Raw genomic sequence first — 16,190 nt, forward strand, 5'->3', positions numbered from 1 at the left:
TAGTACATTCATTCACCTTGCCCCAGCGGAAGGAACTGTGTCCATTCAGTAGTACATTCATTCACTTTGCCACAGCGGAAGGAACTGTGTCCATTCATTAGTACATTCATTTATCTTGCCCCAGCGGAAGGAACTGTGTCCATTCATTAGTACATTCATTCACATTGCCCCAGCAGAAGGGACTGTGTCCATTCATTAGTCTATTCACTCACCTTGCCCCAGCAGAAGGGGCTGTGTCCATTCATTCACCCTGCCCCAGCAGAAGGAACTGTGTCCATTCATTAGTACATTCATTCATCTTGCCACAGTGGAAGAGAGTGTGTCCATTCATTTCCTGGCCTCAGATAGAAGGAACCCATGCACCTATATATACCGCTAAACAGAGAGATGGAGAGATGGAGAGAGCTTTTCTCTCCTGACTTGGGTTTTCTCTTCCTACCAGAAACTTTAGTTTTTTTATTCTTTTCTGTAAATAAATTCTGTCTTGCACTGATCTATGGTCCGCGGATTTATTCTTCAAATCACCGAGACCAAGAACCTGAAAGTCCGGTATCAGATTTGGTGAGCCAGCCAGGAGAGAAGTCGAAATTCTAGTATCAATATGATAAGTGTAATGCTTTCTGCTTGAGTTCTCCTTGGTCTGCTCTTAATATTGAACTTTAGAGACTGTTCTTTATTTCCATGTACCTAGTTACTCTCACAGTGCCTGACATGTAGAGGCTCATTACACGCTGGCATAATGCAAAGATACTGAAAACGGGGTGACACAGTGAGGTCCTGTCTGTTTTGGCTCCCAGGAGGACACAAAAGGCAGGTCCTTTCATCCTATCATAGGATATGCTTTCCTGTGGGAAATCAATAGTCCTCTGGCCATACCCAAATAGTCAAGAATTTCTAGGATGCTGTCCCAGCTGGGAAGGCAGCTGCAGTGCCAAACCTCTGCAGTGTCTAACATCCTGACCTGAGTACACTAGGAAGCAGTGGCTGGGCTCTGAGGCCCAGTCACAGTACCTCACCTGGCACCTGTGGCCTGGGCTCAGAAACCTGCACATAGGGCGCAGTGAGGGCAGCAAGGGGAGATGCCATGGGGCAGAGGCTGGGTGCTGGGTGCCTAGGAGAGAGAGGGCACAGCAAGTGAGAGGCAGGGGAATGAGAAAGGGAGCTTATAAGGATTTACAGAGGGTAATAAAGCCCCCAGAAAACAGAGTCCCTACAGATGGCAGCTGGAGGTTCTTTATGGCACCCACATCAGAAATGACAGAAGGAACATCAGGACCAGGGCACACCTGTGTGAGGACAGAGGCCAGCACAGCTCAGGGACGTCATGTGCTATTTCCTTTGCCTTCGGGGCCTGTCCAGATTTGGCATCACAGGTGCCCAGACTAGGGGCTGCAGCTGCCTCTGGAGGCCACTTCTCAGCCTCTAGGCAAAGCTGCTTCCATTCAAGAAAAATTGGGCAGACTCTTGTATAACTGGTTTGCAAATGTTTGCAATGCTCCATCTTCGAATGTAGCAAACTTTCTTATTAGTTTATCCACATAGTGTGATTAAGTTAATTTTAAGTAAGTCCCTTAGTATTACAGGTTCCAGCTGTATTCTAATGTGAAATGCTGGCTGTTGGTCACAGGGCCCACCAAAGGACAGACTTCCCCTACAGGGCCCAACAAGTAAGGAAAACATGGAGGGTACACACTTGGGCCTTTGAACTGGTTCATTACAAGGAGCCAGAATCCCCAGCTCCCAGCCTTGGCTTTCAGAACACTATTGTACTTTTCCCTGCCCTTCTCCATGGGAGACAGCACACAGCCCCCGACTCTGTCTCCCCAATGCACAATCCAATCGCTGCTCTGCTCGTTGCTGGGCCAAAGGCCCAAGTGTCGACCCAGAGCTGTGTAGATGTGAGTAACTGTATGGTCTTCCGAGGAGGGATGTGGGTGCTTTATTTTAAATCAACCATATGCTCTTAATACTTCATCTCCCTGTCCTCTGGAGCCAGCTCAAGCCACCAAGCAACACTTCCTGGCCACCGGGCAGTGTCCTCTCACCCGCACCGCACACTTTCTCACTTTCTTTCTTTTCCCTCTGATGTTTTGGGTCCCCTCTTTAGGTCCCCTCTTTATAGAACAACACTATATTTTCTTGTGGGTGGCTACTGTGACTCCACTGGAAAGTGCAGGCCCGGCTCCCGGCTCTTACGGACTGAGGGCTCCCACTTATACAGCCAGCAGATTCCACATGACAGAACACTACCATCAACCTTCTGTGGCAGGAGGATGCCATCCACAGGGGAAAGGCAGATGTAATTTTGGCAAGGGGATTGGATATATAATTCATCAGCGTTCTTTAAAGGACATGTACACTTGTGGGCAATGACGGGAACAAAGATAAGTGGTTGTATGAACTTTTATGAAGTTCATATTTTATAAAAATTCCTAATCCAAACAGAACTTTAAAATAAGTCACATGAGATGGAGAGGAAATTTTTTATTTTTATTTTTTGAGACACAGTCTCACTATGTTACCCTCGGTAGAGTGCTGTGGCGTCACAGCTCACAGTAACCTTCAGCTCTTGGGCTTAAGTGATTCTCTTGCCTCAGCCTCTCAAGTAGCTGGGACTACAGGTGCCCACCACAATGCCCGGCTATTTTTTGTTGAAGTTGTCATTGTGGTTTTAGCAGGCCTGGGCTGGGTTCTAACCCTCCAGCCTCAGTGTATGTGACTGGTACCCTACCCACTGAGCTACGGGCGCCACCGAGAAGGAAATTTTTATCATGATTAAAAATCTAGCTCAAAGTCAGGGCATAGAGGATGAATGAAAGGAAAAATCGGGCTGTTTAGAGATGTTTAAAGTTTTTTTATAAATAAAGAGAAGTACCCAGTAAACTCTCCATGTTTGTAGATAACATTCCCTGCTTATCAGAATGCAAACTAGAATATCGTTAGCCCTCCAGAAGGCACATGAAGTAACAGAGGAGTTTATGTGAACAAGTGTAAGTGACATACTATTCCATCATATAACAGGCCAGGAGGTCAAAATTACAACCCAAGAAAAGGTCCTGAGAATCCCTATGTAGATTATTCCCCTAAAGATACTTAAGCAGCATGCTGCTTTGGCTTAAAAAGCGTCCCCAAGATGGGTTTGGTATGACCACTGGGGCTGGTGTCATCAGTCTGTCCTGTAGAAAGTCAGTGGGCCCGGGGGGAAGTGTGGGTGGTCTCGGGGGAGAGCCCTCACATGCAGGACGAGGTGTAGTGTCGGTCATGACGTCTGCAGAAGGCTATAATGGATTAAGACATCGTCCAGAAAAAGCCAATCAAAAATATCAAGGGAGCAGTAGTAACGACAGTACTAGCAGCAAACAATGACAGAGCATTTGCTATGCGCGAGGTGTTACTCTGGCAGGCACTTCATATGGGTTAACATTAATCTCTCCATCATCCCACGAGGTAGGTACTGTTATCAGCCCCACTACAGAGGTGAGGAAACTGAGGCACAGGGAATTTAAGTCCTACCCAGGAGAAACTGAATCCAGAAGGTGCCAAAAAAAAAAAAATTACACATTTCAAGAAAGGAATAAGCAGTATTAAAATTGTAATATATACTGGTAACAAAAGATGAACCCAAGTTACATTGAGCAGAGGTTGTAATTGCAGAGGTCAAACAGGACAAGTATTATAAATTTCATACAGTTTTTCCCTTTCCTAAAATACGTGTATATTTTTTGGCACCTTCTCTATATTCCATAGTGTTCCACTGGGGAGACAAAGGCTGGAAATAATTTTTCTAAGCTAATAAAAGCAAGACAAGGCCTGACAGGGAAAACATGGACTTTGTATCAAGCGGCAGATTATGAAAGTTAGGATAAAGTAAATTTAAGACAAATAAAAGGAAGTCTGCTTTGCACAGCAGGAAGTACATTATAAAATTTTTATTTTTCTCAAGAATAATTGAGGCCACAAATTCTGAGACTCAAGCAGTGTTGCCAGTCAGTAATGTGTTACCAAGGGAAACAAGGTCTGTTCCTGTCCTTTTGGGGTTGAGGCAACAGACGATTTCCAGGCTTATTCTCCCAGGAATGTCCCTGGTCCCTGAGTATCCCTGCTGTGGCAAAGCTTTTGTCCTTTTCTCGGTACCCTTCCTGTCACTTGGGTGTTCTGCCATCTCCTTGCCAACCTTGTCTCTAAGGAGCACCAGCCTAGGAAAGAAGATGGTTGTGGGCGGAGGGGCGGGGACAGCTCTCAGTCTGAAGTGACAGGAAGGGCCTGCCCAGGGGCTGGGACCGTGCCAGTTTATCCCATGCTGGGGACCATGGTAGGGCCATGACTCACATCTGGGGATCTCTGTGCCCTCAGTTCTGTCTCCCTCTTTCCACAGTCTGTCCTGGAGAAAGTCAGGGGGGCCCGGGGGGAAGTGTGGGTGGTCTCTATAGGAAGAGCAAAGACCCTAACTCCAGCCCACAGATGAGGGGGTCTCCTGGCCCGTCCCTGCCTTGCCCCTCAAGGCCCCAGCTCCTCAGGCCCGTGTGAGGAGTTGAGAGAGGAGAACTGCACAAGCCCCATCCCTGCACGTGCTACCAGGCCACAGACCTAGGGGAGAAAGGCTGTGTTTCATGTGCCTGCCATCTGGTAGCCCAGAAGGATGAAGGACCCCTCCTCTGGTGCCTGTGCCAGGGGAGAAGGCCCAGGGCGTGCAAGGTGTAAAAGAATGAAGAAGAGAACTGTGCACGGTCAGTGGCAGGAGGCACAGGCACAGACATGTTCACTATTTACTGAGCTTTCAAGTCCTTGGAGGATCCCCTTCAGCACAGTCCACTGGGAGGTCACCAGGCTCTGGCCACAGACCTTCCCCCCACAAGGATCAGAGGCGGGCGGTGGCCACGTAGGCTCCTACTCACCTACGCAGTTATCACAAAGGCTGCAGTGAGAGGCACGAGGGGGCCGGAAAATCTTGCAGGTGAAACAATATTTAAGTTTCACAGTCTGGCCATTGATGATGACTTCCTTGGTTCTGGGAGGTGGGCGGTACCCCCCGGAACTGGTGCCATTTGCAACATCTGTGGAGAAAGAAACAAAAGAGCACACTCCCTTCAGACAACCACTTAGCCTTTGGGGGTCACATCGACCAGGGCTCTCCGAGCAGGGCCACAGCGTCTGTATACAGGGTTTAACTGTCCTGCCACGCTGCCCGCCTTATCAGGCCCAAAGCATCCAGCAGCTGGCTGTGAGCTTTCTTCACCCCACAGGTGCGCGTGGCCACGTGACTGGGACCTGCCCAGCCTGGAGCCTGCCCCTTGAGACCCCTCCCCATGGGTTCAGGAGATGCCTCCCTGCCCCTGGAGGAAGCCACAGGTGGAGGCCAAGAATGGCTGCCCTGAGGAGGGCCACCTCTCTTTCCTCTTCAAGGCCCACAGTTGCACGAGCACCAGACTCCATTTGTGTTTTATTTGTTCCAGCAGCTAGCCTTGCCCTAATTAACACTGTGCCCTACTTAACTTTCCTCCCGGACAGTGTATTCCAAATCCAGCTGAGTGTCTCTTCACTTGGCCCATTCACCTCCCAGTAAACACCAGCTATGGGATGGAGGTGGGGAGAATATTGATTTTTTAAAAATATATATATTTTATTTACTTATTTATTTTTAGAGATAGAGTCTCACTCTGTCACCCTGAGCGGTGTGTCATGGTGTCATCATAGTTCATAGCAACCTCAGTCTCTCAGGCTCAAGTGATCCTCTTGCCTCAGCCTCCTAAGTAGCTGGACTATAGGTGCTACCACAACTCCAGCTTGCTTTTGTATTTTTAGTAGAAATGAATCTTGCTCTCACTCAGGCTTGTCTTGAACTCCTGAGCTCAAGAGATCCACCCACTTTGGCCTCCCAGAGTGCTAGGAGTACAGGCGTGAGCCACTGTGCCCAGCCATTAAACATATTTTTAAATATCATTAAGTGTATATTTTAAAAAATCATTTCTACATTTTGTTTTTCATCTCAACAGCACGTTTTATTACTTTTAAGAACCAGTTCTGAAAATGTCGATGGGCTCGGCGCCTATAGCTCAACCGGCTAAGGCGCCAGCCACGTACACCTAAGGTGGCCGGTTCGAATCCCCAGCCCGGACCCGCCAAGCAACAATGGCAGCTGCAACCAAAAAATAGCCGGGCGTTGTGGCGGGCGCCTGTGGTCCCAGCTACTTGGGAGGCGGAGGCAGGAGACTCGCTTGAGCCCAGGAGTTGGAGGTTGCTGTGAGCTGTAATGCCACGGCACTCTGCCCAGGGGGACAGCTTGAGGCTCTGTCTCAAAAAAAAAAAAAAAAAAAAAGAAAATGTCGATGAAAATACAAACAGGTATCGTTTTTACATTTTCATTTTATCTTATAGTTGCTGAGTTCACATTAGAATCACTTGGGGAGTTTTTAAAACTCCCCTAAGGCACAGACCCTGCCTCAGATCCATTCAACCAGAATGTCCAGGGCTTATTCTAATGTGGGCAGGGTTGAGAATCCTTGCTCTACAGAAAGATGAAACTTCACTTTTATTCTCGCCTAACCCCCCACCCCCCACTCTATGAGGCCTGCCAAAAATAATTCGCAGCGGCTGAGACTCGGCTATTAAATGCAGGCAGAGCAGGCCCTAGTGGCTGAATCAGTTCTGGGAAACTTCAGAGCTGGTAACATCAAAGGCAACTTCATTTTACTATTTATATGCTTAAAGCACAAGCTATCAGATAAAGACAGGAGCAATGTACTTTTGGTCAATTTCCAAAGTGGTAGGAATTAGTCCCATCAATCTATTCAGGCCCGTCACACAAACTCAGCCTTGGGCAAGAGTTACCTGAGCTTGCAGAACTACTGACATCTTGGTCCCACCCTCAGAGAGTCTGGTTTCACGGTGTAGGGGACAGTCTGGCATCACGATCTTGAAAAGCTCTGCAGATATGGAACTCTGCAGCCAACACTGGGAATTCTTGCTCCAAGGGAGCATCTGTATCATCTGATAGCTTGGCTGACAAGCAGGTTCTCAACTCATCTCAACCATTGAATCAGAATCTGCATTTTATTCCATGTCTGAGAACCCTGCTGTAGGGCAGCGGTAACTACTCCCCAGTCCACACTCACAGGTGCCGCTTCCTGATGTACTCAGACACACTTACTTGTATGATACCAGCTTTGCTCAGGCGCGGAGTCACATCACAGAGCACCCAGCACCCCAGAGTTTTCATGATGAGCACTTGGTGATTTAGTACAGCTGGGGGTATCTGGAGAACTGCAGCCTCCTTCTGCCCTCCACAGGGCTGCTCTTACTCACTGAGAGAACACCCAACTCTGATGGCATGACTCAGGGGTGCCAGCAGGGATGCCCTGCCCCCTGTCTTCTTTAGGGGGCTGTCAGAGGCCTAAAAGCTGCCACCAGCCTTTAGTGTTTGTAAAAATACCACTTCCAGTGGCAGGGAGAACACTTTCAGCTGCGGCCATGTAATGCCCATGGGAAATTCAAGTTGCACACTCAGGGTGAGAAGACTGTAGGGGGGCAGGTGGGTGGGGGCAGGAGCAAGGTGCAGCCCTTCCACCTTTCCTCTTCCCAAGGCCCAACCTTCCGCTTAGAATAACCAGGCAGCTATGCAGCTGGCCCAGGCATTCTGGGTGGCCTTGCCAAGCAAAACACCCTCTTCTGGTTTGTGCCCTGCCCTGCCTGGCACCCCAGGTAGCTGCCCTATGAAATGATGCTAAATTCACTAGGGACCTGAGCTCTGAAATTATGCATGTGGGGAAGAGAAAGGCCTTTCCCCACTGGAATCTGTAATAAGGAGAGAACAAAGAGATGGCATGGCCATGTACTTCCCCAAGCAACAGGGTAGAAATCACTGGCTTTGAACATGTCAAAGACAAGGTCATATCTCTGCAGGAGTCACTGAGGCCTAAACTAATAATAATTTGGTACTTTCGTAGCCTTATGCCAGCTGTGAGATCTACTGTGTCTATTTAGTTCTCGCAAACCTGGATAGAAAAATGAGGCCAGATATAGGTTTAAAAAAATACTAACCCAATCAAACATTCGTGTTAATTTAATCAGAAAAGTTTAGAGACTGAATTGTGAAGGCAAATATTTTAAAATGCAGGATGACAAACTTATCAAACCAGAATTACTTTAAAAGCCTACATCTGAGTAGCAATGACTTGAAAAGTATTTGCTAGCGCTCCTTAAGATAAACTCTATTGATCTTGCAGTTCCAAAGTACATGTTTTGAAAGATTAAACCATGGATTCAAAATGAGCTGAAGGCTGCAATTCAAAAGACGTAATAAATTGAAGCTTAAGAATTAAACCAAAACCCAAAACTCTTTGACTAAATATTTGAAGAGCTCTTTATGTAAACGAAATGGAATATATTAATTGCAAATAGCTAAAAGGAGGATATTGAACATTTCCCAGCATGCAGAAATAAATGTTTGAGATGATAGATATGCTAACTACCCTGATCTCATCACAATAAATTATATGTATTGAGATTTCACTATGTACCCCATGAATATGCGAAATTATTATTTGTCAATTAAAAAATGTTGTAAAAACACACCAGAAATGGAAGGAAGAGGCCAGACCCCGTGGTTCACTACTGTAATCCTAGCACTTCGGGAGGCTGTAGTGGGTTGATTACTTGAGCTCAGGAGTTCAAGATCAAGACCCCCATCTCTAGATCCCCCCCTTTCTAAAATTAGTAAAAATTGAAAAATTTCTTTCTGCTATTTTTTGTAAAAAAAATAGAAAAAGTATCTGGGTGTTGTGGCAAGTGCCTGTAATCCCAGATACTTGGGAGGCTAAGTCTAGAGGATTGCTTGAGCCCAAGAGTTTGAGGTTGTAAGATATGACACCATGGCATTCTATCCAAGGAGACAGAGTGAGACTTTGTCTCAAAAAAAAAAAAAAGGAAAATAAGAGAAATAGAAGGATCAGAAGACATTTGGGGTGTAGCTACACCATTAAGTAATGGAGGGAGGCCAGGTATTGTGGCCCCCACCTGCAATCCCAGCACTTTGGGAGGCCAAAGCAAGATGATCACTTGAAGCCAGGAATTTGAGACCATGGGGTAACATGGCAAGATCCTATCCCTACAAATTAAAAAAAAATTATCTAGGCATAGTGGCTGGTGGTACATGCCTATAGTCCCAGCCACTCAGGAGATAGGAGGCTCAAGCCCCAAGTTCGAGGTTACAGAGAGCTGTGATTGACCCCTTGCAGTCCAGCCTGGGCAACACAGCATTAAACAAACAAGCAAACAAACAAACAAACAAAACACTTAAAAAATGTCAACCAATATTCTCAATAAAAATACTGTGCCAGAAGTTGTAGAGGACCCATAGGGGCCTGGAAGGGGTTCTGCTGGGCTGTTTCTTGGGCAAGGTGGTTTCCTACCACCCATTCTGATCTGATCTGTTTTCCTCACAGCCCTCAGAGATTGTTTTCTTTCTTCTGTTTTTTATAAAGAGATGGACATCTCATTATATTGTTCAGATTGGCCTTAAACTCTCGGCCTCATGCAATTCTCCTGCCTCAGCCTCCTGAGTATCTGGGACTACAGGGGTGAAGGTGGGTCAGAGTTTGCCAAAGAAATACGGTAGCTCTAATGAGACACACAAGGTCATCTGAGAACCTGGCTCTCTCTTCTTGTAGTGCGTTTTCCGTGGAGACTGTGCTCAGAACACACAGCCTCTGGGCTCCCCAAGGTGGTGGTGCTGTCTCCTGCCTCTGGACTCTCCAAGCTGGTGGCACTGTCTCCTGCCTCTGGGCTCCTCAAGCTGGGCTTTTTCTTACCATGTTCTCTGCTTGGGATTTCCCATCCTGCTGTCTGTGCAGATAATCCCATCCTTAAAGGTCCAGTTTGAGGAACTCTTGTAGGCAGAGTTGCTTACTTCTTCCTTTGGGCTCTCACTATACTTGGTCCATTTGTTTAGCCAAACAACAAGTCTGTATTGTGTGCCACTGTGGCCAGCCCTGTGCTGGGAGCTGAGATGTGGCAGGAACACAACACAGGCTGGAGTGAAGACCCAGCACCTATGATAGAATTGATTTCTGTGTCTCCCTGCTGCTCTGGGGCAGTGACCCTGCCTGACCCACTTGTCTGTTCCTGAGGCCCAGCAGAGGGTCCAGAACGTGGTGGGCACTAGAGGTCTAGAGGAACTTGCACTCCTCACTCCAGGCTCACTGGCGTGTCAGCCACACTCCCTTCAGATGCCACAGAACTGCCCACCAGGTAGGCCTTCCTCTGGCCCATGGCTTCTCCCTTGCCGTGGACCCTCTCCAGAGGTCCTTCTGTGGGCTGACGGTGGGGAGGGGAGCCTCTGGCCTCGCAACCAGCTGTGGCCCTCCAATTCCCCAAGTGCAGCCCCTCAACTGATCCACATGTCACAGAAAAATTCCCTTTATTAAAAGGATTTATTCTTGTAAAATTTGGAGTCAGTCAAAAGGCCACACTCAAGGATCCAGAAGGCACATATGGCCCCAAGTTTGCAGGATCCCCTCCCTGAGAGGCCGATGGTGGATCACGAAGTCTTCCTATCATCTGTGGAGATCATAACACCTGTGGCCTGTGTCACCCGACACAAAGGGCGAACCAGAGGCTCCTGCCCTGACCCTCAGCTCGCCTGGGTTCGGTGTTCATTGGGTTTTTTCTTGTTTGGGTTTTTGGCAGCAGTTATGCCTCTGCTTCTGAGGCTGCTTTTGTGTTTCAAATACAGCTGTTGAAAAAGAATAATAAACATCTGCTATAGCTAGTGGTTCAAGAACACTAAAATTTGGGGGGGGAATCTAGCAGTTCTGCAAGTTTCTATGAGTCAGTATTTCTCAAGGACATTTTTATACCCAAGTGTTTTGATAGAAAAAAAATTTGAAATGATTCATTTTTGTCATGAGGTCCCTGCCCTCAATTATTGGCAGTTATTGGCACGGGGGCAGAAATAATCACAGCACCCGAATCTGGTATTGGCCTCACAATCAGGCCCTTGGCAAAGACTAAGGGTGCCTGTGACCATGCAAGGGAGGCTGTGCGTATGTGTGTGTGTGTGTGTGTGAGAGAGAGAGAGAGAGAGTATGTGTGTGTGAGAGAGAGAGAGAGTGTGTGTGTGTGTGTGTGAGCTCGATTCACCTATTGACTAAGCTGCTTCCCCCGAGAGAAGGCCTGGGCTGGGCAGGGCTGTTGGGCCAGCTGTTGGCTAACATGTGGCTGCCATTTCAAATAAGTCATCTTTCCTTCCTGGAGGAATAACAGAGCACTCACACCCTGACAGGCCCATTTCCCTCCCACCTTATTTATTCCTGTCCTCAATTCAGGGACCAAATTGTTGAACCATATGTCACCATATAAAGGAATTGGACTCTGCTTTTTTAAAATGCAAAAGGAAAAACCGCACCTTACAAAAGATGTGATTAAGATTCTTTCCTCCCCAAAGGATTCAGAACAGCGGCATTCCCTGGTGCACTGACGTTTCATAGACCATTAACCAGCTGATGGAAAGCCTGCCAGAGGGCGGGCCTCCACGAATAGGAATTTGGTCAGAACGAAGATAAAGCATCTCTCGCCACCAGGATAAAGTCACAGGGAAAACGTGATTTGCTGTATACTCCACGACTGTTCTACTGTGCTTGCCAGAGTACAGCTGCCCATGGTACCGGCACACAGCTGGGAGGCTAACAAATCTTACATTTTCCTAAGGCTCATTTTATTGGTGGTCTGTAGCATTTAGGATATAACTTCCCAACCATGAAAGGGTCAATCTATCATGAAGGAAGATGGTTATTTTAAGAGTCATTTAAACTGATCTCTTGGCTTATAATGTGTAAACTTGCAAGCCCATGGCAAATATTAACAATGATTAGATCTTAGACAAGTCAACTCCTGTTACTTTAACTGTTAGGGAAAAAAAGTAGATCAAATTCTGGTCTGTCTATACTCAAACAAAAATGGGAATATTTTCTTCCTAATCTATTGAATGGCGGCAGCTTTGTCTTTATGAATGCTTCTGTACAAATATTCATGCGAGGGCTCGTGAAGGGGCAAGGGCCCCCGGCCCTCCTCTTTCCATTAAAACCTCCGTGTGTTACTTTGTCTTAAATCATTTGTCTCCAAGGACTGATGCTAATGCCTGGGAGGAGGCTCAGATGGACAGAGCTTTATCCAGAGCCACATGTAGGCACAGACAGGAGCATCCCCTGCCCAGTCTCCCGCCCATCTCAGGAGGAGTGGAGAGGTCAGCCACAGGCAAGGGCAGGCCCAGTGGCAGCCAGAGGGGTCCCTACAAGGAATGGCAGAAACACGATACCCAGCTCGCCCTTTTTCAATCACTCATGTGACACCTGTGAGTCTTGGGGGTACCTTGGTGGGCAAAAGATACTGGGTCCCTATCTTCAAGGAATTTACAGTATAATGGAGGAGACATAAAGAATCTTGTAACTAAATGTATTGTTATGCCCTGTATATTTTTCAGTTAAAGAAGGAAGTCTCCCAAAAGCAGCAGCATTTAAAACAGAATCTGAGGCTTCCCTAGGCAATGTGCACATGTGAGTGTGTGTGTGTGTGGGTGCACATGTGTGTGGGGTGGTGTGTGCATGCACATGTGTATGCAAGTGTGCGTGCTGCCTGGGTGCTGGGAGCTGAGAGCGAGGCATTTCAGGCAGAGGGAGTGGCTTGTGTCCTGGTTATAGAACAGGAGGGAGATGGAATCGAAGGGAGGCCAGTGTGACTGGGACAGAGTGAGCTGGAGACCTCAGGGAGGACGAAGGTCGACCATGCAGAGCCTCATAGCCATGTTTGGGGTCTTCAAAAGTGCAAAAGGAAGCTGTGATTGTTGGTTTTATATGTCATCCTGGCTAAGTTATGTGCCTAGCTGTTTGGTTAACTACCAGTCTAGATGTAGCCATGAAGGTATTTTTTGTATATCTTTACTTTTTGTAAAAGTAATTCTACATTTACTAGCAGTAGACTACAAATGTCTTAACACAATAACTAAGAAAATGCTGTGAAGGCTATGTTGCCCAGTTTAATGAAAGAATTTCAGCTTGTGTGTAAAACTAGCACATTGTACCCCATGATTGCATTAATGTACACAGCTATGATTTAATTAAAAAAATAAAGGAGGCCAGAGGCTCACTCTCAGATGGGTTGGAATGACTTCAAGTTGCACAGACTTGGAGAGTGATCCCTCAGAAAGGGCCTGACAGGGAGTGGAAGTGGGCAGCAGGGAACCTACTGTATGCAGCTGGGGTGGGAATCTCTAGAGCAGTGGTTCTCAACCTTCCAAATGCTGTGGCCCTTTAATACAGTTCCTATGGGTCGTGATCCACAGGTTGAGAACTGCTGCTCTAGAGGGACTGGTGACACCCCCTGCATAAATGTGATTTGCCTGTCTGCCCTTGTGGGAGGCACGGGGATGGGGGAGCAAGTTCTTTTCTACTGGGGTGGTCCTGCCTTCATGAGCAAAGCAGGACAGACTATGGGGACAAGATGGTCACTGAACTCTGGGAAAATTCATAGCAAATAAGATGTCTCCAAAACATATTATCATCAACCTGGTCAAAGTCAAAGTGAAAAAGAAAATTCTACCAGCTCAAGATGAGAGCAACAACTAACCCACAAAGGAAAGACCATCAGGCGAAGAGCAGCCTTCTCTGTGGAGACTTAACAAGCCAGAAGGGATGGAGCTCCATTTCCGTCTTCTTAAACAGAACAACTACCAGCAAAGAATTGTGTTTCCTACAAAGCTAAGTTTATAAATAAAGGTGAAATAAAGACTTTCCTAGACAAGCAAATGCTAAGGGAATTTGTCACTATGGGAAATGCTTAAAATTACACTATACATTTCCAGAACAATAGATACCGACGAGTATAAAAACATCCAAAAGTTAAAGCTCACAGCTCTTATAAAACAGAAGCACAAGAGGAAGACAAAACAATGAAGCATCATTCAACATGATGAACAGAATCACATCCCACTCATCAATGCTAACACTGAATGCGAATGATCATAATGCCCCACTTTTTAATAAATGGCATTGACTGGCTAAATGAAAACACAACTCAAGTGTATGCTGCCTCTAAGAAACTCATCTGACTCACAAGGACACTCACAGACTCCAGGTAAAGATATGGAAAACAATATTCCATGCAATTAGAAACCAAAAGGGAGCATGTGCAGTCATTCTCATATCAGGTAAAATAGACTTTAACTGATCAATGGTAAAAAAGGACAAAAGTGGTCATTAATTAATGAGAAAGGGAGCAATTCTGTGAGAAGATGTAATAATCCTAAATATATATGCATCTAACACAGGAGCTTACAGTTTCACAAAACAAATACTACTAGATCCATGCATAGAAATAAACATTAGCGGCTCGGCGCCTATAGCTCAACCGGCTAAGGCGCCAGCCACGTACACCTAAGGTGGCGGGTTCGAATCCCCAGCCCGGACCCGCCAAAACAACAATGACGGCTGCAACCAAAAAATAGCCGGGCGTTGTGGCGGGCGCCTGTGGTCCCAGCTACTTGGGAGGCAGAGGCAGGAGACTCGCTTGAGCCCAGGAGTTGGAGGTTGCTGTGAGCTGTAATGCCACGGCACTCTACCCAGGGGGACAGCTTGAGGCTCTGTCTCAAAAAAAAAAAAAAAAGAAATAAACATTAGCATCATAACTGCCAGGACTTCAACACCCCACTGACAGAACTGAACAGATGATTAAAGCAGAAAGTCAGTTAAGAAATCCTGGACTTAAATGTGACTTTGGAACACAAGGCTATAACAGACATTTACAGAAAATTCTACCCCAAATCTGCAGAATATACAGTAGCACATGAGGCATTTTCCAAGATTGGTCATATCTTAGGTCACAAAACAACTCTCAACAAGTTCAGCAAAACTGAAATCACACCATGTATCTTCTCAGACCACAGTGGAATAAAACTAGGAATCAATTCCAAGAGACACTGTCAAAACTACACAAAGTCATGGAAATTACACAACTGCTGCTGAATGATCCCTGACAATGATGAAATTAAGATAGAAATTAGAATGGAGAGCCCAGAAAGATAACCATATAGCTGTGACCAACTAATCTTTGATAAAACAGACCAAAATGTACACAGGGAAAGACACTCTATTCTATAAATGGTGCTCAGAAAACTGAATAGCTATATCCAGAATGAAATAGAACCCTGTCTCTCACCGCATGTAAAAATTAATTCAAGATAGATTAAAAACTTACATGTAAGGCATGAAACCATATAAAATTCTAGAAGAAAACTAGGAAAAACTTCTCTAGACATCAGTGTAGGCAAAGAATTTATGACTAAGACCCCAAAGGCAAATACAGCAGCAACAAAAACAGATGAACGGGATTTAGTTAAATTAAAAGGCTTCTGCACAACAAAGGAAACAATTGACACACAGACCGTCAATTCAGAATGGGAGAAAATATTCACAGACTGTACGTCTGACAGAGGGCTAATATCTACAATCTACAAAGAACTCAAATAAGCAAGAGAAAAATGAACAACCCCAACAAAAGTGGACAAAAGATATGAACAGAATTTTTTCAAAAGGTAGACAAATGGCCAATATGAAAAAATATTCAACATCACTAATCATTAGGGACATGCAAATTAAAACCATGATGAGATACCACCCTACCCCGTGAGATTGGCCATTATTAAAAAGTCAGAAAAAAATAGATACTGGCGTGCATGCAGAGAAAAGGGAACACATATCCTTTTGGTGGAACTGCAAATTAGTACAACCTGTAAGGAAAATAGTATGGAGAGTTCTCAAAGAAATGAAAGTAGACCTACTGTTTGATCCAGTAATCTCATTACTGGGTGTCTACCTGAAGGAAAAGTTACTTTATAAGAAAAGACACCTCTACTTGAGTGTTTATCCCACCACAATTCATAACTGCAAAGATAGAATCAACCTCAGTGTCCATTGATTCATGAATAGGTAAACAAAAATGTGGGGTAGGGGTGTATGTGTATTTGTGGTAATATACACCCACACATATGCACATGTTATATACACATATACCCACACTATAAAGCACTATTCAGCCGTTAAAAGGAATCAAATAGGCTCGGCGCCTATAGCTCAACCGGCTAAGGCGCCAGCCACGTACACCTAAGGTGGCGGGTTCGAATCCCCAGCCCGGACCCGCCAAAC

The 16,190-nt window shown here is 45.9% G+C and overlaps 1 protein-coding gene across 1 annotated transcript in view; it reads right to left on the reverse strand.

Annotated features, from left to right (window-relative positions):
• The window catches only part of ZDHHC14 (zinc finger DHHC-type containing 14), a 248,187-nt gene that overhangs the window by 67,961 nt on the left and 164,036 nt on the right, over window positions 1-16,190 (reverse strand). The window contains exon 3 of the mRNA XM_012806724.2: window positions 4,896-5,054. Within this exon, the coding sequence (XP_012662178.1) occupies window positions 4,896-5,054 (159 nt within the window). The remainder of the gene's footprint in view (window positions 1-4,895; window positions 5,055-16,190) is intronic.

This window comes from Otolemur garnettii, unplaced genomic scaffold (assembly GCF_000181295.1).
Source record: "Otolemur garnettii isolate 467f Iridium unplaced genomic scaffold, OtoGar3 scaffold00056, whole genome shotgun sequence".
NCBI classification, from domain to species: domain Eukaryota; kingdom Metazoa; phylum Chordata; class Mammalia; order Primates; family Galagidae; genus Otolemur; species Otolemur garnettii.